This window comes from Sarcophilus harrisii, chromosome 1 (genome assembly GCF_902635505.1).
Source record: "Sarcophilus harrisii chromosome 1, mSarHar1.11, whole genome shotgun sequence".
Lineage (NCBI taxonomy): Eukaryota > Metazoa > Chordata > Mammalia > Dasyuromorphia > Dasyuridae > Sarcophilus > Sarcophilus harrisii.
The window spans coordinates 126,724,058-126,749,133 of NC_045426.1; the positions used below are offsets into that span (position 1 = coordinate 126,724,058).

Genomic DNA, 25,076 nt, shown 5'->3' on the forward strand with positions numbered 1-25,076 from the left:
TGGAGGTATGTGATTCTTCGAATTTTTATATTTGACCATTTACAATTCTCCAGAAATAGGTTCAATTCAAAAAGGCTGTATAGTTTACAAATCAATATTTAATTGAACAAATTTTTTAAAAATAAACTGTTTTAAGTTTATAATTCCTGAGCATCAAAACAGCCATTGTCATTACTATAGGACTGAACAAATGTGATTATATTAGTGCAATGCCACATAACTAGACATTTTTCAAATGATAGTTGAGATCAGCCATTCTCACTTTTCATTGTAATGAATTCCTCCCCTCGTTTCCCCCACTCCCTAAATAGAGAACAAAATATCAAGATATGGCTCCTTTCCCCCAACACTACCCTGCCTGTAAAAATTATAGCTAATGTCTTGCTGCTCTTGAATTGGAAGGTCAACATGATGACAAAGATCTGCAAGGTAACAAATGAGAAAAGCAAAACATCAGTACTATACAGTCTCCATTAGATGGCTGGAGCAATGGCATCATGCAATTTAGGGCAGTCTATATTCCCTATCATTAAAAGGTTCTTTATTGGAATATCTTAGCATGAAAAATAATGTAACAAAAATTTCAAGATTAATATAAAATAAAAAATTAATGTAAAACATATTTTCTCCTTTTATTTACAGTTACAAGAGATAACAACTTTATTAACAATGAATTCAGAATTTGTTGACTGGCGCAAATTTTTATTAGTCGTTTCACAACCTTGGCCACTCCCATCTGAGGAAGAGCTTCTTCAGACACTGAAAAGATTTAAAGAAATTGATAAAGATGAAAAGGGCACAGTTACCCAGGAGCAGTATGAAGAGGTTCCTTATGCTAAATATCTAATTGGGTTCATACACACACACATATACATGCACTTTTTTTTTATTGTGAGAGAGTTTGGCAGAGTGGATAGAGAATTAGACTTTATCTCTGACATTCTTGGGTTAAAATCCTGCTAACACATATCTGCTATATAATTCTGTAGAAATCACTTAACCACTCAGGTTCTTGATCAAGTCAATAAACATTTACAAATTGACAGGTTAATCAAATATAAATTCATGTGATAAAGTGGATAGAGTACTTGCCCTGGAGTCAGGAGGAACTGAGTTCAAATGTGCCCTCATTAGCCATGTGATTCTGCCCAAGTAATTTAATCTTGATTGCCTCAATAACAACAACAACAAAGCATTTATTAAGCACTTAGTCTACATCAGGTGGGTAAGTGGCTCAGTGGATAGAAAGAGCGCTAGACCTGAGCCATTTCAAATGCACCACTGACACTCACTAGTTGTGTGACTGTTAACTTCTTTTTGCCTTAGTCCAATACAATGTGTACAAACAAGGGAAAGTCATTAGCTTTAAGGAAGATGAGAAAGGCTTCTCACTGAAGATGAGCTTTTAGCTGAGACTTGAAGAAATCCAAGGAAGCCAGGAGGTAGAGATGAGAGGGGAATTCAAGCATGAGAAAAATTAGGGGGAAATTCAAGGGATAAGGAGGTGGAGTATCTTTTTCAAGGAAAAAGGAAGAGGCCAGTATAACCAGATCACAGAGAAGGGATGAGGGAAGTGAGCTGTAAGAACACTGAAAAGATAGGAAGGGGCCAAGTTATAAATGGCTTTGAAGGCCAAATAGAAGATTTTATATTTGATACTGAAAATAACTGGACTTGGTTTGATTTGATACTGAAACCACTGGAGTTTCTTGAAGGCAGGAGAAGGAAGGGAAGGTATGACAAAGTCAGATTTGCACTTTAATAAGATCAGTCTACATTACTTATCCCAGTCAATTCTCTACCATGCTGATTTTCAAGTCATAGAGAAAGTTTCTTCATCTGAGCATTCTTTATGCCAGTGAAATCACAGATCTAACTTCTATCTCTAATCTTTTTTCTATTAAAAAACTGCTACAAAAAAGCTACAATATTCTGTGTATACCAGTATTGTATCTTTTACCTACTTAAAACCTAATAACAGTATGGATAGTATCAATCAAGCATAAGAATTTCAGATATCTTCTAATAAGAATGGATTGAATGAATGGATTGATATTGTGTGCTCTGAACTCTGTTAGGTATTAAGAAAATGGCAGTTTGATTCCTTCTTAAGTAGATTATAGGTGAGATAAGATTCAATACACATAAAGCACCAGGTGACATAGGAAAGTGCACAATAACATGGTACAGAATATTAAGTAGGGTTCATAATAAAAATATTGCTCAATCTCTAAGTTTGGGGAAGGCTTCATGGAGGAAGATTGATTTAAATTCTGCTTTGAATTATAGGAGGTGGGATTTGGAGAAGAGGGAAAGGCATTTGAGACAAGAAGAATTGAATAAAAGCTAAAAATAAAAAAACAAGAATGAGCATAATATGCTCTTAGAATAGTTAGGAAAAAAATTATAGAAAAGGAGAATGCATATTATGGAATAGTAAGGAATAAAGTAGGTCAAATCAGGAAGTTTTGAAAACCAGAAAAAAGGATTCAGAGAATGGGAAGTCATTGAAGATTTTTGAGTATAGTGTTAGGAGACGCCAAGACAAAAATGATAGTTTGGCTATATTTTAACAGTGTTATCACAAAGGATGGATTAGAAGGGAGAGAATCAAATAAGCTATCTTATATCAGATTTTCCCAGTATTGCCACAGTCATTACACATGCATTAGACTTTCCCAACCCTTGTTATTACTATTTGCTTCCTCTATCTGGAGTTTAATTCACCTCATGCATTTCAGAATCCTGGTCTGAGTCAGCCTGGTTTCCTATCTTAATTCCCCTGTGAACTATGTGAACTCCCACATTATTTTTCTTCCTGTACCATTTTAACTCTTGGGTCCTATAAAGTTTCATGAAATTGTCCTTATCTTTCATTGGCTAAGTCTACACAAAAACAAGTATGGATGAATTGAGGCAGGATTCAAATAATTCAGATATCCTCCTTCACAGAAAAGAGCCTAATTTGTTTTAATTTGTCTGTCGATATTGATTAGATTCACCAGATTGTTCATTTCACTGGTTTACTTCATCCATGAAGATCCAAAGAGATGGGGATTTTAGTGAGATGCTACATTTATAGTCGCATGATACTGTATAGGAGAGTGTATTTTATCAACCCAAAGATTCACCATTTCCCAGTCACCAATGAAGTCAAGTAGGGCTATATGCTTATTCTCATTCAGCAATGATGTTAGTCACCTTCTATGAGGATGAAAAGAGCATCAAGATCAGATATTATTGTGCTATAAGAAATGACAAGCAGATTTCAGAAAAGCCTTGAAAGACATGAACTAATACAAAGTAAGTAAGCAGAAACAGAACATTGAACACAGTAATAACAATATTGTTCGGTGATTAACTATGGATGACTCAGCTTTTTTCCAGCAATACAATGATCCATGACAATTCCAAAAGACTCATGATGAAAAATGCTAGCCACATCCAAAGAAAGAACTGATAGTCTGATCAAAGCATACTACTTTCAATTTATCTTTTCGTGTTTTTTTCCATTTGCAAACAAGTGTCTAATTTTTTGTAAATTGTTTCTTTTATAATATGAATAATCTGGAAATAGATAGTACATGACTGAATATACATAACCTGAATCAAATTGCTTATCATCTAAAGGAAAGGGGAGAAAATGTGGAACTAAAAATTTCATTAAAAATGAATGTACTGGAGAGCAATTTGGACCTATACTCAAAAAGTTGTCAAATTGTACATACTCTTTGATCCAGCAGTGTTACTACTAGTCTTATATCCCAAAGAGATTTTAAAGAAGAGAAAGAAACCTGTATGTGCAAGAATGTTTGTGGCAGCCCTCTTTGTAGTGGCCAGAAACTGGAAACTGAGGGGATGCCCATCAATTGGAGAATGGCTGAATAAATTGTGGTATATGAATATTATGGAATATTGTTGTTCTGTAAGAAATGACTAGCAGGATGATTTCAGAAAGGCCTGGAGAGACTTACATGAACTGATGCTGAGTGAAATGAGTAGGACCAAGGAGATCATTATATACTTCAACAACAATACTATATGATGATCAATTCTGATCGATGTGGCCCTCTTCAACAATGAAATGAACCAAATCAGTTCCAATAGAGCAGTAATGAATTGAACCAGCTACACCCAGTGAAAGAACTCTGGGAGATGACTATGAACCACTACGTAGAATTCTCAATCTCTCTATTTTTGTCTGCCTGCATTTTTTACTTCCTTCACAGGCTAATTGTACACTATTTCAAAGTCCAATTCTTTTTGTAAAGCAAAATAACTGTTTGGACATGAATACTTGTATTTAATTTATACTTTAACATATTTAACATGTATTGGTCAACCTGCCATCTGGGGAAGGAGGGGAAGGGAAGGAGGGAAAAATTGGAACAAAAGGTTTGTCAATTGTCAATGCTGTAAAATTACCCATGCATATAACTTGTAAATAAAAAGCTATAATAAAAAAATGAATGTTAGGAGTATGGATGATAGACAATGACTTCATCATTTTCATGAGAATGAAAATGGCATCAAAGTCGGATATCATATTAACAGTTAACTATTTACCTTGAAAAGGTTTACAAGCCAAGACTAAAGTAGAAGAAGAGTTGATACACAACTTTTTGTTCACTGACCATGGTCTCTTAAGCCGAGATGCAACAGAGTATGGATTGATAATCTGTCACTTGTGCTAACTTTGCCCTGATAATTAATATTAAGAATATAGATGTTCTCCACTAGCCAGCACCAATCACGCCATCTACATGTGGAATCATCTGTTAAACAAACAGAGACATTTTGAATGTTGTGGATGAGTTCACATACATTGGCCATAAACTTTCCAGAGGTATACACATAAATGATGGAATCAACATGCATTTCCAGAACTACCTCAGCGTTTGGGAGGCTCCAAAGGAAAGTGTGAGACAAAAGAGGTATTAAACTACCTACTCAACTGAAGATCTACAGACCTATTCTGCTGACCTAATTATTGTAGGCCTATGAAACCTGGACAATCTACCAGAACCATTCCAAGAAACTTAATCACTTCCAATTGAATTGAAGATTCTGAAGTTCACTTGACAAGATAAGGTACTGGACAATGAAGTCCCCTCTCAGGATGAACTGTTAAATATTCAAACTCTATTGGGAAAAGTACAACTCTAATGGGTTGTTCAAATGCCAAACATACTTTTGCCTAAAAATCTGTTTTACAGAGGACTCACACAGAACAAGTGATAACACAGAAGTCAGAAAGAAGGGACATGAGAACCCTCTCTGAAGAACTTTGAAATCGATTGTGGGACACAGGAGACACTGGCATCAGACTGTCCAGTATGATGTGCCCATCTTGCCCTGCCTGCATCAAAAATGATGAGCAAAGCATCTATGAGGAAAGCAGATTGCAGTAGCTCAAAAGAAACAAGAAATGTGCAAATTTAGGGACATTTCTACTCCAAATATTCATAAGGACTATTTGGCCCTGATCTATGGTAGAATCTTCTAAGCTTGTATTGAACTAATCAGCTACAGTCAAAACACCCTATACCTTGACCCTGACATAGTGATGTTATTTTTGTAATCTTCAAGCAAAAAGAACAACACTTTGCTGAATTATAGAGCTGGGTCACATAGATGCATGGAATCCTTTCCAATGAGATGACATTAAAAGCACGGGGATCTTCCATAAGATGCACTTTCTCTTCCCCATGACCCTATCACATTGAAGAACTGTTTCAACTAAACTTTGCCTCACAATGGATTGAAACCAAGAATCTGCGAAGATGCCTTTACTACAGGAGACCCCTCTTGAAAAAGAGGCCCATAGAAATTGCTCACCTCAAACTACTATGGACTTGCTTAAGAAAGTTTAGAGATTTTCTGACCTTTCAACAAAGCTGATGAAATCTAGTCCTACACAATGCTCATTAATATAAAAACTGATTTCTTCATTGGACAAAATAAGTTATCTGAATATTCTATTTTAATTCCTAGAAACTTTGTTCTTTCTTGCAGTCTCTAACTGCTAAAGTTGAGCTGGTAATCATACATTTGATTTTGCAAAGAGCTGGCATTTTGTAATTTATGTAAATTTTTATTATTACCTCCCTTATGAAAGAACAAATAAATAAGGCTCTTAGGGAGGGGGAAAGTTACATGCCACTATGTATTATTTATGAAAATCCTAATAAGGAAGCTATGAAATAAATAAGTGAATAAATAAATGGTTAAAAAGACACATAAATATAGTAGGTGTAAGAGTAAATAAACTTACACAAATGAATGAATAAAGCATTTTCATCAAATTTAGATTGCCATCCTTGAATCATGACCTTGCCTGGATAGATATACCTGTTGTGGGGCTATCATTATTTTGTATCTTATTTTTATGTTGTTGCCTAACTGCAAATTCATAGCAACTTAAGGACTCTAACTTCAAGGATATAATAAAATGCCAAACTTTTGAAATCAGGTGAAGCAATTGTGTACATAGGCTCAGCAATTGAAAAATATAACAAGAAAATGTCCTTCTGAGTTTCCTTGCCATCATCTTCATCGTTCACATACTGCTCTTTGCCACAAGTAGAGGTTTTACTCCCAGAGAATTTTTTGTTTTCAAATTACTGACTCATATTTTATCAGTCAGCAGTATTATAGAGTTAATGAGTCAAAAGTTCCAGGATATAAGGTTTGCATTTGTTCTATACAGAAAAGTAGGGCTTTAAGATTGTCTGGCCATATTTTAGAGACAGAGCTCAAGATATTTCCATATTTTAAAAGTAATCATGTAATAATCAAGTAAAACAGGATGTGGTTGACTTAGCCTCCCTTATCAATTTGAACCTTACCTACTTAGTTGTGCAAACATTAAGATTTTTATGCAGCTAAAATTGACACTCTTTTTTTTCTAAAACTATTTTTAGGCCTTTATCCTGCCTTGCCCATACTTTTGGAAACAGCCTCATAATGGGTGTTTTTGCCTAAAATCTCTCCCCTATTTAATTCATTCTCCAAACAACTGCCAAAGTAATATTCCTAAAGCACAGAGGGGGCTGACAACAGGTTACTCCCCTACTTTTCCTGGCTTGTTATGCACTATTTCCTCTCATGCAGGCTACAGTCCTGCCTAACCGCCCTGCTTACTGGTCTTGACATACAAAACCAATCTTTTCTCCATGCCTTTGTACAGACTGTTCCCCATGACTGGAATGTATCTTCTCCTAACTTCAGCTTCTTGGAGAATCTAGTTTCCCTCAAAGTTTGTCTCAAATATAACCTCTAACATAACGTTTCTCTAAATCTTTTGCTGCTAGTGCAGCCCTCCAAAAAAGAAAAAAGCTTTGTGTTTATTTTTACATATTTATTCACATATTTTACATAAATACATATGTCTCTACCAAAAAAAAATCTAGGCAACTTATAAGCAAGGACTATTTCTTTTTTGTTGTTTGTTTCTCCAGCACTTAGGAAGAGCAGTGCTTGAAACATAATAGGTACTTAAAAAATGCTTGCTGTTTAGTTGATTTTTCTTCCTAGGATCAAATTATAATTATTTCCTTTCTTATATGTAAAATATTTTGAGACAGTAATCTCTATATTAAAATGACATCATTTGTACTTTTCATAAATAAGAAAAATGCAAGAATATTACAGAATTTGAAAACATGATTGCTGGTTTAAAAGATACATTTGTAGATAAGCAATCCTGGCCACTTGACCAATGCCTCCAGGCAGTTTCTCCTTAGGTTCAATTGATTTTTAATTAAGCCAACCATCTTTACCAACTGAGCATCAAAAGCAAGTCATTTTGCTGTAGTGAAAAAGGAAAGGGTACGGGACTAGACTATACCTATCCCTTCTTTTGAGGACATGACAGATTAGTAGAAATTATGCATTCTGAAAAGTGTCAATAACTAGGAACCATCAACAAATATTTATTGAGTGTCTACTATGAGATTAGATGTCATCAATACAGCAAGAGATCTGTAGCTTCACTGGTGTGAAATCCCTCTAACAATGCAAGTTTCAACCCTATAAATATTTATAGGCTCTCAAATTGCAAAAGAATCTGCCAGTGTTAAGATCTCATGTAGTGGTACTTAGAAACAAGCCAAATCCAGCCTGGTTCATTGTTAGGTGCATCTGGTTAAGTCTTTTCAGTTATCCAATGTAAAGGGCTGAAACTCTGAATAGGTACACTGGAATCAGACAACAGAACACTTAAGGCTAATTACCTGTTAGACAATACTGTATCAGCATATGCTTGGAAAATGGCCCTTCTCAATATTCTGTGCTGGTTCAATCTTTTGGTGTATACAGACAATTGTAGGAGGGATTGGGGGTGGAGTAAAACAAGTCAGAGTCACTTTGGTGGTGGAGGAAGAGAAGGGAGGTTGTGGAGAGCTTGTGTTCATCCCCCTCTCCTCTCCCCCTAAAGACCAAGAATAAAGACCAAGGACTTTTGCTTATCCTGACTCCTGATGATTCTAAGGCATCCAGGGTGCTAATCCAGACTTCACATCCAGAACCCATCAGAAACTACACTAAGCCTTTAGGAATTAAGGTTCACTTGTAGTACACAATGAAGCAGCAGATTCGTCTATTCATAAGAATACCTGCACTTAAAAGACTTTATACAAAAAAGAACTAATGTGTTATTCTAAGCTAAATGTTATTCTAAGATTAGAATCCAGACAGAAGAGAGGCCTTTGGTAAACTATGAGCCAGAGAAGTCTTCACATAAAAGCTTGGCACTCTCACGACTGCTCCAAACATTCTACTCTCCTCAAGCCACTGACTTAAGTCTTCTAGCCACTCTCCATACTCCATACCTCTCCTCCTATTCCTTTGAATCTCACTCCTCCTTGCCTCTAGTTTCAGAGGAAGAGGTGACCTTCTCCATGCTAAAATTAACCTTTTATTTAACCTGTACCTTTGTTCTCTTCTCACACCTGTCATCTTGTTCCATCTCAATCATGCTGTCTCTTGCATCTTTAAACTCTTTGTCCTCTCTTTTTCTCATTTTTCTTTCTCTCTCCCTCTTATGTCTCATGCTAACTGTCTCTCTGCTGTCCCTGTCTTTCTGTCTCAGTTTCTGTATCTGTCTCTTTGTTTCTGTGTTGTTCTCTATCTTTGGTTCTATCTCTGTTTCTCTGTTTCTGATATTCACTCTCTCTCTTTCTCTCTCTCTCTCTCTCTCTCTCTCTCTCTCTCACACACACACACACACACACACACACACACACACACACACACACACATTCTTTTCTCTTCTTGATCTATAAAAGTACTCAGGTCTTTTCATCTTAACAATAAAAATTTCTCTTGACCCTGATGATACCTCAGATCATTATCCTTTCTCTTTTCTCCAACTTCATAGAGGTTTATTGTTTTTATTTTATTTATTAAAAACTAAATACAAAACAAGAAAAGAAAAATAGAAAAAGAAAATAAAAACAAAAACAAAACAGAACATGGCCACGTGTTCAGCAGAACATCAGAAAGAATTCAAAATATGTATCAATTAATTTCCATTTCAAGAAAGCATATATAATGGATTATAATTCATGATTGTCCATCTTTTCTTTGCTTCCTTATAGGTTATTCTTTTGTTTTCTGATGCACACCCTTTACTTTATTCTTTTTTTATCCTTTTCAACCCTCCCCATCTCTCCTAAGCAGGTTATAGTTAAACATGGGCATATTTATATATGTGTATATATGTATATATACACACACCATATATATTTTTTCACATCCACCCACATACATTATATCTGTCTACCCAAATACATATACCTACATGCATAAACACACACACATATATATATACATAGATTGCTTTTCCAGTTTTCTTAGATTGTCCCAGGAGGATTCTTATTCTGCCCTGAATCTGTTTTGTTTTCTATCAGTCTATTTTTGTCCTAAGGCACAATTTTGCTTTGTTCATTGGGGAAATCTGAAGAGCTTGTCATTTTTTAACCTGTTCTACCATATTTCCAGAATTCTCCTATCTTCATTGTTAAACACTTAGAACGTTTACTAAAAAAAAAAAAAAAAAAAAAAAAAAAAAAAAAAAAGGCAAGGGAAGAGAAGAATCAATAAGAAATGGATAGAATACCATGTCCAGTCTACAGAGGGTGTCAAAGAAGGTAAACAGAGAAGGGCCACTGAATTTGTCACTCAGGTCTCATGTCAGAAAGAGCTTGATCAATAAAGTTATAAGAATTTACAAGCTATGTTGTCAGGGGTTAAGATGTGAGTAGATGGTAGAGAAATAAAGATAGCAAGTATAGAGTAATCTTTCAAGATTCATGATAACATTTATCATCCTTTTGTCTCTAAGTTTTTGTCTTAGCTCTTCTCCCTTAATCATCTCATCTATTCCCAAAGTTTCAGTCATCTCCATGCAAATTAATTTCAAATCCATATCTGTTTACAATATTTATGTTGCAGGGCAGCTAGGTGGCACAGTGGATAGAGCACTAGTCTTGAAGTCAGAAGGACCCAAGTTCAAATCTGGTCTCATATATTTCCTAGTTATATGACCCTGGGCAAGTCACTAAATCCCAACTGCCTCAGGAAAAAAAAGATTTACATTGCATAACATTTATCTCTCTTTACCCAGAGGTTATTATGCATTTCTAACTATCTATTAGACAATTTTATTCTGCATGTCATCCAGTCCCCTAAATTCAACATCTATCAACATGGTATAGTGCAGACATGAATCAAATATGCAGCTGAGGATCCATATGAAGTGTCCACCATATTCTGTAATGCAGCCAAACTAGATTAAAATGTAATTGGAAAATATTTTATAAAATTGATAAAAATACAATAGGACATAGATTATACATTTTAAAACTTAAGTTAACATGTAATTTACAAGGATCTTTTTGTATACTTTCATGGTCCCATTTCTACTTGAGTTTTACATCACTAGAGGAATAGAAAGGTCTGGGTTTAAATCTTATCTCTGTCACTTACTGCCTGTAAGAACGTGGCCAAGGCATTTAACCTCAGTGAAACTCAGTTGTCAGCTTCAAATCATAACGGGGTTGAAGTAGATGATTTTTAATTAAAGCCTTTGTCTCAAACTGAAGTCATTTGTTCATTCATTAAGTATATATTTATTTAGACTCTATTCTAAGCATGGCACTTTGCCTCGATAATTTCTCTGATAACTGGCAATTAGAAAATTTCAAGAAAAAACTACTATGCTCATATTTATGAAAACAATGTTTTAGAAAGATTGGTCTACTATGTTCAGGGAGAGGTTGAAAGCAAAACAGTTTGTAATCTATAGCACTCCCCCAAGGATGAGAAATAAAGGTATAAAATAGAGCTGTACCAATGAGAATGGAAAAGAAGGAATAAATATAATAGACATTTTGAAGGTGAAAATAGGAAGTTAGAAAGATTTGTTGGTAAACTGACTAGGGTGAAAGAGAAAAAGTCAAAGATAATTGATTCTAGAATCTTGAGCCAGGGTAACCAAGAAAGGTAATGGTAGCGTCAGTATTAGAAATTAGAAAGTCAGAAAAAAGAATTTGTCATTGATGGAATGGGATGGCATGTGAGGAGGACAAGGTTGTTTTGAATTGTAATACTAAAATGTAATAATAATAGCATAAATATAAAATAACATAACATAAATAAAAGTTAAGATGCTATAGAAATGTAGGACTAGAACCCAGAAGTTATCAGTTCTGGGGATAAAGACTTAGGATTCACCTTGCATTTGGAGTTAAGGGCTGAAATAGTAAAAATGGATAAGATTGCTGAGAGATCAGCTTTAGAAAGAGAGGAGATTGGTTATTAAGTACTTTCTCAGTGAAGAAAGATGGGCCTGTGAAGAATTTAGAGAAGGAGAAGCAAAGGAAGAAGTTTACAAGAGAGTCTCTTGTCCCAGAAACTTGGGTAGGAAAAACATTTAAAGGAGGAGACAGTAAACAATGCCAGATGCTACCAGATTCAATAATGAGGAAGAAGAAAATACTGAATTTAGAAAATTTTAAACTCACTGATAACCTGAAAATATTAGTAAACTTGTAGATACTGAATGAATAAAGAAAGAGGGCTAAGAAAAATAAAGAAAGAACACAAATAGTAAATTAAAACATGAAATATTGACCACTAATTCTGGAAGTCTGGAAGCAAGAAAGTAAATAAGACTATTCAGTGATAGTAGGAGTACCCAAAACATAATTATAAAAGACCATAAACTGATATCTGAAAGAAACCTTTAGATCTTCAATTTCAAACTGACCCCCCCTTTTCTAATTACAAAAACTGAGACAAAGAAAAGTAAAATACCTTGCCTAAAGGCACTCAGGTATTAAGAAGCATCACCAGAATAATGATAAAAATAACTAACATTCATATAGTGCTTTGGCATTTACTTATGTTATTATCCCTATTTTGCTTATTAGGAAAGTTGAGTTACACAGCTAATAAGACCCAGCACTATATCCACTATGCTATCTAGCTAAATCTAGGTTCTCTGGCTCCAATTCCATAGCTTATCTCACTACACAAGATTATATATGCTGTAGTTACTTAGATGTGATGTTACTTTTAAACAAAAACATAAAAATCTATCACCCAAAATATATGCAACAATCCCAAATACAGAGAGATAAAGTATGTTGGTTTACTTAGAAAAAAATTTCTGCTAAATGAAAAATAATTAAATAAAATAATTATATTTCTTTTATTTATTATATAGGTTGGCTTGTGGTTTACAGGTGATAAATATGTCAAAATTCCAGAAGACCCACATGAACCTTTACCATATAATAGACCAGAGCATCTTATAGAGGTAATTATTGAATTTTTTAATTGACTGTTATAATGTTTCTGAAAATAGCTTTGGTTTTCATTACCAGTATATGGGGTATTTTGCAATTTCTACAACATGTTCTTTAGTTACAGCCTGGGCTATAATTTCAGAGACACAGGTTTTAGCTCAAGTTCTAAAAATTACTTAGCCATATGAACTTTGACAAATAAGTTATCACTGTGCCTTAGTTTCCTCATCTAGAAAATGAGGGGATTAAACAAAATGATAAACATTACTATTAATCACATGCCCCAAGAAGGTCAAAGACAGAAAGACCATAATAAATAACAAGGCATATATAGTAGTACTTGTTGGAATCTTTACAAACTGTTAAGCCATTGGAGTTGATAGAGACAATAACTATCTAATTTGGCATGGTTCAATATGATTGATTTGATCTTAGAAAGAGATATTTTGAGCCAGAACTTGAAACAAGGTACTAAGTACAACTGATAGAAAGATGCTTGTGTTCACACCTTTAGAGAGCTCATAAGTATCTAAGTACTCAATGGAGTTCACAATTTTGGGAGATTTCAGGGCTTAGTATGGCTTAGTATGAGGTATCCGAATTCACACCTCCCTTAGGGCCAGAGAGCACTCTGGGAGATAACCCAGAATCCCTTCTTCTCCAGAAGGAGGAGTTAACTTTTGGGAGATCATATATATACAGGAAGCTCTTAGAGCTTGAGAGTTTTTCTGGGGAACGTTGATTGAAGTCGGATAGGAGCATTCTGGGAGGAAGCCCACAAGCCCTATCTTCAAGGCAAAAGAGATTCATTGCATCTTCCAACTTGGTGCTGGCTGGAGGCTGAAGAAAGCAGAAGCAGAAGCCAAGGACAAAGCTGCAAGATCTCTTGGAACCAAGCAGAGAGATAGGCCTCTGAGTTAACCGGGCTATATTGAAGGACACAATAAAAGTTCAGATCTTTTATCAGCTGGCTGCAATTTTGGAGTAATTATTTATTTCAACTGAGACTAAGGCTGCCTCCAGAAAACCTCTCCGAGAAACCTGCTTTCTCTCAGAGAGAATTCTTATATTTTAAAGAAAAAAGAACACCACAAGTACCTATAGTGATTTTAAAAAAGAAACAGAAACAAGTAAGAAAGCAAAACCTGGAAACAATGAGAGCCCACTAATTGGAGAATGAATAAACAAAAAATGGTGCATACAATTAAATAATATTATATTAGAAATTTCAAAAAATATGAGAGTACTGCTACAAAATGATGTAGAATAAAGTAAACAAAACCAAGAAAATAATATATGCAGTGACTAGAAATAAAATGTAACTGAAAAGAATGCTACAATGAAGTCAACTTCTATATAATTATAATAAGGAAATTTGGTCCCAGAGAAGAAGTGAGGAATTGTTTGTCTCTCCTTTCTTTAGAGAGATTTGATTGGGGGTGAGAGGGAAGTAGGAGAGATATTGGTTATGGAGTATTGCTATCAGTTTCTTTTGCCTAACTATTTTTCCTCCTTATAAGTGAAGGCTCCCTGAGTGAAAGGTCAAAATATAACCAGTGTTTATGTGGGTAGATAGATAGATACATAGATATCTAGGTACATAGACACATAGAAATTTGCAAAACTGCAAAAAATAAAATCTAGAAGTCTAGAGAAATGAAATCCAAAAATATATATGTGTGCATGTGTATATATTTATGTACTATTATGTATTTATACATATTTACATATGTTTGTGAAAGTTTCTAAAATATTTTACTTAGAACTTCTAGGGTGTTTTTTTTCCATTTCACTATAATGATATTAGTGTCCTGTAATTAAAAAAAATATATATATATATATATATATATATATCTCTTGCATGATTAGATTTAATTTATTTGATATTCCTAGTAGCCATGATGCTCTTGGTGCACAAAATAAAATGGAAATAGCAACTAGTTTGACTTTGGTATAAATGTTTACTTTCAGAAATACTAATATATCAAAATGTTTAATATGTAAGAGGTGATAATTTCCCAACCCCATCTATCAATATTCTTTATATGAGGGCAGAATTCTAGATAATCAAGAATAATATAAGTAACGAAGGATGGGACATTTTAATAGAGAATAATATGAATAGTTTTATACCAGACATGTGTCTAACATCCATCCATTTGTGAAAATTTTGAATTAATTAAGGGGCACAGAAATTAAATCCCTAAAGTAGGCAATTTCAGGCACAATTTTGTGTATATGCTAAGCCCTTGAATTCATCATACAAGATAGTACTTAAAACATTTGTAAAATGTTGATGGCTACAATTTCTTGTTAAAACAATGGCAAGAAAATTCACAGAGAAGCTCTGCTGCCCCACAACTATTCTAGAAATGACCTAAAAATTATATGAAAATGAAATATAGTCATGAAATCTGAAGACAAACATTAGTAAATTCCTTTATCCAGTCCAACACCACTCAAAAAGACAGCACAAAACTGAAAGTATTGGAATAAGAGTCCCACTAGATAAACATAGCATAAGCTTGCATGAATAGACGAGCAATCCACAACATTGTTATGACAAGGAAAATCCTGAGGACACAAATAATACCACAGTATTCCGACTAAAAATGCTCTAGAAGGGTTGGAAAAATCACAGAGTTCTAGAGACAATGGAGATAATAAGTGCATTTGGAGTCCAGACACATCAGGGAAGATAGAATCTAATAGTAGAAGCCCAAGAAATCAATTGCAAGACCAATATCATCAGACCTGCTTAATCAAAGGCACAAGAATGATAAGAGCCTTCCATGGAACAAAATCACAAATCATCAACTAAAGCTGGAGAGATAAAACCATAAAAAGAAATAACAAAATCAAGTCATAAAAATAAAGATAATATGAAGCATCTACTAAAAAAAAATAACAAGTTACCTTTTTAAAAAGGTCAGTGAGAGATAATTTTAAAAATCCCTGGACACTCTGAAACTTATAATTTAAAAAAAATGATATGGATACCATTTCTCAAGAAATCACAAATGAAAACTGATCTATTAGAACTAGCCAAAAGTGAAAAAAGATACAATCTATCAGTTACCTACGAAAAGAAACTTCAATATGAAAACTCCAAGAAATGTTGGTCAAATTCAAGAATTTCCAGGTCAAAGAAGAAATGTTTCAAACAGCCAGAAAGAAAAAAGTCCATATACCAAGGAACCACGGTCACACAAAACTTGGCAGCAACTACATTAAAAGAGAGATAACCTTGGAATATGAGATTCCTAAAAGAAAAAAATATATAAATTCTCCAGTGATGAATAGTTTACACGCTACAATACTTAGTGCAATCACATTGGGGTGGATAATTTGCTCACTAACAAAATAGAAAACATTTAAGCATTCCTAATGAAAAGACCAGAATTTCCCATGCTACTGCATTCCTTTGGACTTCTCTATCATGCCCCAGGAACTTCATCATCCTGAAAGATCACTTCAACCCTGAAATTCACAATTCTTTGGTGCTCTCTGCTCCTGGAGCTCCTTCTACTAATTAAGGAAGCTTTCATTTAATGAAGGCACTCAAACCAGCTATCTCTTCATTTCCTTTGCCATCATGCTATTCTGCTGAGTACCTTCCTCCTTTCCCTTTCAGCCTCCCTTTGTGTCTTTCCCCATGAGATTTCAAGCTCTTTATTTTCAATGGTTAGCACACTGCTTGGTACATAGTAAACATTTAATAAATGTTTATTGATTGAATTGAAACTTTGAAATATAGACATGGAAGTGAAGATATAACTAGAAATGCAAATATAAGTTGAACAGTTGGAAGGGACTAAACCATCAAATGATAAGGTACTTATATTCAACTCTAAAATGAAGATAATAGTATCTATCTCCCAGGATTATCATGAGGATCAAATGAGATAATGTGTGGAAAGCCCTTAAAATAGAATCCTTGGCACATGGTAGGTGCTTAATAAGCTCTTGTTTCCTTCCTTTTCTTTTAATAGTTCTGTGTATGCCAGCCATATCAAAAATATGAAAAAAAAAAGAAATACAAGGAATACAAGAAGGAGAAAAATATTACTTTTGCAAGTGATAGGATAATTTACTTAGAGAAACCTGGAGATTCAACAAGAATTTAATTGAAACAATAACTTCAGAAAGTAACAAAATATGAACAAACCCACAAAAATCATCAGCTTTTTTGTATATTACCAAGAAAACTGCAGGAAAAGTTAGAAATTTGATTTGAAATTGATATACAATGTATAAAATATTTGAGATTCAATCATAATGCATACATTCAGGAATTATATAAATACAACTAAAAATACTTTTTTATGGAAATCAACACAAGCGGTTAAAGAAATTGTTCTAATTGGATCATGACAACATAATAAAAATAGCAACACTAACTAGATTAATATTCCATTTTACTGAGTGCCACTACAACCTTCTTTATCTCTTCTTTTAAAAAAAAACTTTATATTTCTTTGGTGTTTCTCAAGTTCAGGACAACAAGATATTTTAAATGCCCCCCAAAAAATGTTCTCACATTGTGAATATAACAGCTAATATCTTAAAGTTCTTCATTTGATAAAAAAGAAATTATCTTGATGGTAAGTACAATGCCTATATAAAAAGCCTCATACAATAGGATTTTTCATTCAGTTGTAGTTGGCAGCACATTCAAAAGCCTGCAGCTCATAATTGGAAGAAAGGGGAACCAAGAACCTTGCATTGAAAAGAGAATAACTGAAGAGAAATGGGAAGAATGACCTCCAAGTAAGGAAGGGAGCCAGAAGATAGGAAGTAGATAGTAGTAGGAAGGGATTTCTGTCCTTTCTATCTATGAGTAGAAAATATGCCACACACATCCCACCTCTGTCTCACTTGCTTCAGTGGCCCCTGGGTATGGGCCAAGATTGCTTTCAATTATCCCAGATGATTTCTAAACCTCAATTTTAAGTCACCAGCTGAATAATCTAGTCACCAAAGTTATTTTTACATCCTCTTCCCCTGACAGCCACAACTCACTTCTTTATGTTCAGGTTTCAACAAGCAACTCCACTGCCTTCTCTCCCCTCCTTATATGTCTTTTTCTCTAGCTCCTCAATATTCTTTTTCATGCTTTACAGGTACCATTCAACTTTGCTGACTTTTCTGATAATGACCCCAGACAATAACAGCAAGAAAATTCATACTCATGTAATGCTTAAATTTTCAAAGTACCAATTGCAATGGATAGAAGTTGCAGAGAGGCAGATTTAAGCCTGAGGCAAGGAATAACTGGTTAATAATTAGAGCAATCTAAAAGTAGATTCCTAGCCCCTCACAGAGGTTTTCAAACTATAGCTAGATGACAGTTTAACAGTAGGTTGCAGGTTAGTTGCTTTTATTAGATTAGATGGCCACTGAGGGCCCTTTCAGCTAAGATTTTGAAATTTTGCGATCCTATACACTGGCTGCTTTCTATTCCATAGGTCATATCCCTAATTTTCTTCAATACATACCAACTAGGGAGCTATGTGGAACAGTGTGTAACACATTGCGCCTGGAGTCAGAAATCTGACCTTAGATACTTACAAGCTGAGTGACCCTGAACAAGTCACTTAGTCTCTACCTCAACATCTCCTGACTCACAGGATTCAAATAAGTACTGGTACATGGTAGTCATTTAATACTTATTCCATTCATCCTCCTTATGTCTTATTCCCTGCTTAACCTCCCATGAAGAAAGTACAATAGTAAATGTTGGAAATAAAAATAAAATTAAAAGACAACCTGTTACCTTAAGGAGCTTATATTCAACTAGGGAAATATAACATTTTTAAACACAATACAAGCTGAGAAAAGGAACAGAACAAACAACCTGAAGGAGTGAGAACAAGCTTCCCCTGACAGTATCTGAATTGAACCCCAAAGGAAACCAAATATTCTAAGAGTAAAAGTATGGATAGAGTGGATTCCTGGCATGATGACCAAGCTGTGCAATAGTACAAGAGCAAAAATTAGCTTGCTGAGCTTAGCTTCAGCAAGAAAACCAGATAAATTGAAACTATGTGTGAAGCATTGTCTAAAATCAAGCTGGAAATGGAATAGAATAGTTTAAAAATGGAAGAGTTTATATTCTATCCTAGAGGAAAGATTGAGTTACTGAAGATTTTCAAGCAAAAGAATACCATAGTTGAATTATTTTGACATGGGAGAAGATTTGGAAAGGGAAATATGTGAAGTAAAAGAAAAAGTTTATGAAAATTCTGAGGTTGAGGAACTAGAAAGATAGGAAAATACTTGAAAATTATAAGTTTGGGGGAGGGGAATGTAGTGGTGGAGTTCCATTTTGGACATGTTGAAATGCCTACAAGACTTACAGATAGAAATGGCCAGATAGAGCTCAAGATTATAGAGAGATTTGGGAGTCATCTGCAAAGAAATGATCACTGAATCTTTTGGATCTAATAAGATGACTATAAAAAAACAAATGTAGAGAAGAAAGTAAAGAAGAGCCAGGATAGGGTAAATTAATAAAATTAGGGGTAAAATATGCTTAACAAAGAAAAATGATGAGAACCAGGAAAAACCTTAAGACTTGGAAAAGGAAAGGGCATTCAATAGCATTAAGAGTTACAAAGATAAGAAGAATGAGAATTGAAGGGGGAAAGTCCTCACATACAGTCTTTAAAAGATCTGAACTTAAAAAAAAAAATCTGATTTTGAAGAGAACCATTTCAGTAGATAATTCTATCGGAAGCAAAGAGTTAAGAAGTAGTAGGACATGAAAAAAGCAGAATAAAAAAAGGGTCAATGGAAATTTGACTGAAAAGGAGAAGAGTTATGGTATGAAAGCTGAATGTAGAAGAGTCAAGAATTTTTTAAAGATAGAGAAAGAGAAGGAATGAGAAAAGAACTGATAGTAGGGAACAGGGATCCTCAAACTTTTTAAATAGGGGGCCAGTTCACTGTCCCTCAGACTGTTGGAGGGCTGGACTATAGTAAAAACAAAAACTTTGTTTTGTGGGACTTTAAATAAAAAAACTTCATAGTCCTGGGTGAGAGGGATAATTGTCCTCAGCTGCCGCATCTGGGCAGAGGGCCGTAGTTTGAGGACCCCTGGTCAAAGGCATTAGGAATGGATGAAATTGATGGTACAAGTAGAGGTAATAGTATATTGACAAGGAAGAAAAACAACTCTTTTTCAGAGACTAGAGCAAATAACACCTTCTGTCTGACTTTCCTCATATCTCTAATTAATGTTTGTTAAACACGTTGTACAAAATTTTATGTAGATTATGTAAAAGATATCTCCTTTGAGGACAAATTTTAATTTATTTAAATATGAAAGAAATTTCCTGTTAGTTGGGAAGGAGACAAAATTTTTCCCATTTTTAAAGTCTTATTTGTGTGTGCTTTCTATCACATAATGAATGGTATTAAATGACTGAGTCATTTAACTTAAGATTTGTGCTCTTTGGCTAGGTTGTTGTGAGGTCTAAATGATATATTTGGTGTAAAACACTTTATAATCATAAAGCATTATACAATTGTATCTATTGTATACTTGCATATAATTGTATGTATTGTATATTGTATATAATTGTAACTATTAAAAATTATAATCTTAAATAATATATTTAATCATGTGGGACTTTATAAGAGCAGTTCAATTTAAATACACAACCAACTTATTGTCATAGCAAGAAAATTGAAATCTACAGATAATCCCCCAAATCTCATTATTTTTCTGATAACTCCACTCACTGCCCCCACCAAACCTCTTATTAATAAAGAAATCTAGTTTTGCTTCTTTCTCTCTTTCTGCTAATAGGCTTAGAAATAGCCAAAAGATTGATGTTAATATGGAGGGAAATGTCAATATGAGCCTAAATAATCTACAAACTCTATAATTAACCCCTCAGGAGTGATAAAATAGATGGCATACCATCAAAAAAAATGATCTTACAGTATCTCAGACTGGGATAGACAGTGCTTTCTCCATAAGCAAAACTCCAAAAATATTTTGTTTTATTGATGAATTGAGTTTGAAAGTACATTCATATTTCCTCATAAAGCATTCTTTTTTTGCGGTATAAATATACATGTACAATTTTTCCTGAAAGATCTCAAAGAATTTCCAATATATTCTATGCATTTTTTCCTTTCTCAGGAAACAAAAGTCTCAACAATTTATTTTAGGAATGTATAATAAAACCTCCTAGCACTTTGTATTACCTTTCAGATAAATTAATTAAAATTCTTTTCCTTTAACAGTTTTTTTTTGACTTGTTTGCTGACTTCAAGAAAGACCCACCAGAAGTGGACTATTTTCAGATGCTTCTTTACTTTGCATGTCATCCAAATGCTGTGGAAGGAATCTACAGAGCCCTAAGTCTGGCTATCGGAACCCACGTCTTTCGAAAAGTTGAAACCCGGGGTGTGGATGTAGAACATGTGACGGTAAGAGTTAACAACTCTTTCTGGTGGTGCAAATCACTAGATCCTGATGGCCCTTGGCCACACAAGTGTTTTGTCTTCAAACTGAAGGAGAGGCAGCTTTGTTTCTTGTAAGAACACTGGCTTTGCCATCAGAAGACCTGGATTCAAATCCACTTTTGATTAGCACTATGACATTGAACAAGTCCAACTACTTTCTGTATCTCAGTCTATCCCTCTATCATCTATAAAATTAGGGGGCTAGGTTACATAATATTCCATCTCCAAAGTTTATAATCCTAAAGTTATGCACTGCTTGCTTTTCTATTGCTTCTCTTTAATCTTTGGTAGGAAAAGCAATAATTGTGAAAATTGTCCCTCTCCTTAGAATAATAGTTCCCATTCTTCCTTTTTTGCTACAGAGGGAAGAATCATGTTGCTCTTCCAGCCTTCTCTCTTAATCTCTGATTTAGTAGTATCCCTTTCAGTTGTGTCCATGGCTATCTTGTTATGTTACTTGATGTATTAAACTTCCCTGGACATGGAAAGAGCAACAGATTTGATATTCAACAACCTGAGTTTCTTGCAAACTACCAATGTGATTTTGGCCAAGTTGATAAATTTTTCTGGGCCTCATTTTTCCTCAATCATAGAATAAGAAGTTTAATGCAATAATTTCTAAGGGTCTTCTGGTTCTAAATATTATTATCCTTATTCTTCTCAATGAATTGAATACTTGATGAATGAGTAAATGAAAAAGAAGCCTCTGCTATATCCTAGCTATGCTGAAAGTAGGTCCTCCTCTCTCTACTCCAGGGCAAACTTCTATGATTAATTGTATAGCCAAAGTCAGGAGAAGACATTTTTTTGTGCTCTGGGAAGCTTATAAAAACTGAACTCTCTTGAATATAATAACTGTATACCCTTCCACCTATATTTCTTCCCATTGGTGCTTTTGAGCATTCATAGGAATTATGGAGAGAGAGACAGAGAGAGAGAGAGAGAGAGAGAGAGAGAGAAAGAGAGAGAGAAAGAGATGTATGTAGATAGGTAGATAGATAGATAGATAGACAGACAGACAGACAGACAGACAATCCCAAAACAACTATCTATATATGATGGAAACATATTGGAGCAAAGGGGAAGAAAGAGCACTAATCATCGTCTTCAGTTAATAGTATCTGAGTATTCATCTCCACTCTGCTGGATCTATACTGCTTTACTCAAATTTATAAAATCTAACTACAAGAATCTCGTATTCTTTTTTTCCTTCTCTTGTGCTACACAATTGACCAAATACAAATTCCCACCTTTCCAGTTAGTCTACAAACATTGAATTAACTACTAGTGTCCTAAGTATATTCAAGAGTAATACAACAAGAAGAAAACATGACCTAAATCCAAAGAAGCTTTAAGTCTTATGCCAAAGATTTTATGATAAGAAAATAAAATCAAATGTGTTCTAATGTGATACAAATTGTATAACAACCGTGGAAGGGAACATGAACAATAAATTAAGTGTGGTGATTCAAGATAATTCTGATAGACTTGGAATGGAAAATGCCAATCACATTCAGAGAGAGAACTATGGTGACTGAATGTAAATTGAAATATAATATTTTCATCTTTCTGTTTGTTTGTTTTATTTCTCCTGGTTTTAGTTTTCTTCTTGATCTGATTTTTCTTGTACAACATGACAAATATGGAAACATGTTTTAAAAGATTGCACATATTTAATCTATATGAGATTTCTTAATGTCTTGAAAAGAAGATAGGTAAAGGAGAAAAGGAGAAAAAATTAAAATGCAAAGTTTTACAAAATGAATGTTGAAAACTATTTCTAAAAATGTATTTGGAAAAATAAACTACTATTGGCAAAAAAAAAAGTTTAAAAAGAATGAACTGAGTTAGAAAAGACTTTATGGAGAAGTACATAAACAGCAGTGGAAACGATAAGAGCAAAATCGAGGAAACAAGAATATAAAATTCATTCCAACAGAGACCATCATCACAGCAACATGGAAGGAAGGAATTGATGACAGAGAGAGGAAGGGCTAAAATGAGACTAGCTCTGTTCCCCTTCCAATTCTAAAGTATAAAACTTGTTATTTTTTTCAGATTATTGGCATTTTTAATCAAATGACATTTTTGTTTTAAATTAGAACACTGCATGATATAAGTATCCACTAGAGAGAACAAGAGAGGCAACATCATTGTGGGAAAGAGGTGTGTGTGTATGCTACTTCATGTTTCATCCATGTCACTTGCCTCCCCCTCCTCTCCTCATCCTGGTGTTCTGAAACACAATAAAATGCTGTATCTGCATCCTTCACAACTCTAGCCCTTGCAATAAAAAAAAAATACTCTGATTCCATGTATTTAGTTTTTCTATTTGTGAAGTCTCCCTAATAAGACTGTTCCAAAACTTAAAACACTGAAATTTTCAGAGTTTTCTAATCCAACAATTCAGTTTTTTTTCTTCAGTTGTCAACATAAATCACCAAAGATGTTACCTAGACCTCTCTATCTCACTCTTTCTGCTACTCATACAATTTTACTTAGTGAAGGAACTGACTTGAATCCATGGATTCTAAGATAATCTTAAGAAAAGAGGCATTATATTTGTCAATAACTGGGCAGTTTTGGGGAAACTTGAAAATGTGTCCATTATATACATAGTCTATGTCTAACACTTTGGTATATACAATACTTAGAACAGCATCAACACAGTAGGGGAGGGAAATGGAAGAAGCTACTTAGTAAAGTAGAAGGAATACTGAATGTAGAAGCCCAGGACCTGATTTCAAATCCCAGCTCCACTACTTAGCACGTAAGAGGCCTTGTGCAAATCAACTTCATTTTCTCCATCTGTTAAAAAGAAGCAGAAGAGAAGGAAAAAAAAGAAGAAAGAGGAGAAGGAAGGGAGAAAGAAGAAGGGGAAGAGGAAAAGGAAGAGAAAGAAAATGAGGAAGAGGAGAAGGAAGAAGAAAAAGAATTTCAAGGAGGAGGAAGAAGACAAAGAAGATGACCAATAAATTCCTTTGTAGCTGTATGAGAGATTCACAGGATCATATATTCTATGTTTTAGCCTTATAAAATCAGTATAAATCAAATGACATAGGCTCCTGGAGCTTTAAAGATGTCACAAATCACCACTCATTTCTATACTATAACACTTTTAGCCACATAACCCCAAGTACCTGACTTTTGAGAATGCTTAGAATGATAAGCATTAGACTGATTAGATGACAAAAATAAAAAGTAAACACAGCTTATCATTGATCAGCAAAACCATTTTTTGCTTAAGGACAATGTCTTGTTAACAGATTTTCACAATTTCTCAAAAACTAGTCAAACTATCCCAGATTGGCACCATTTCTACTTTTCAGCCATCTATTCAACTGTTTCTACAATTGTTGTTCATGTTTGCTTTTGCCTCTTCCAACTCATTTTATAGCTGAGGCAAACAGGCTTAAATAATTTGCCCGGGATCACACAACTTACAAGTGTCTGAAACTAGATTTGAACTCAGAAAGATGAGTCTTCTTGAACCTAAGCCTTATACTCCATTTACTGTGCCACGTAGCTGCCTATTTATTTAGTCTATTAAAGCATTAATGTATCTCCAAATTCTTGTTCACTAACTTTGTATAAAAACTCTCAAAATCTCTATTCTTTGAAAACCTGCATTAGAAAAAGAACAATCCTTTCTGTCACATACCCCTAAGTGCCTTTCTGAACTAAGTCACTTTAGTTCATGAGCAATCTCTCTCCTCTCACACCGCCACAAAGCTGCTGCTTCCTGAACTTAGATATCTCTAAAGGTGATAGAATTGAAGCGAATAA

The 25,076-nt window shown here is 34.3% G+C and overlaps 1 protein-coding gene across 2 annotated transcripts in view; it reads left to right on the top strand.

Annotated features, from left to right (window-relative positions):
- Window positions 1-25,076, top strand: part of SPEF2 (sperm flagellar 2) — a 264,940-nt gene that overhangs the window by 224,676 nt on the left and 15,188 nt on the right. For both annotated transcript variants that reach the window (XM_031964155.1, XM_031964152.1), the window contains exons 33-35: window positions 643-825; window positions 12,731-12,823; window positions 21,069-21,254. In XM_031964155.1, coding sequence (XP_031820015.1) covers window positions 643-825; window positions 12,731-12,823; window positions 21,069-21,254 — 462 coding nt within the window. The remainder of the gene's footprint in view (window positions 1-642; window positions 826-12,730; window positions 12,824-21,068; window positions 21,255-25,076) is intronic.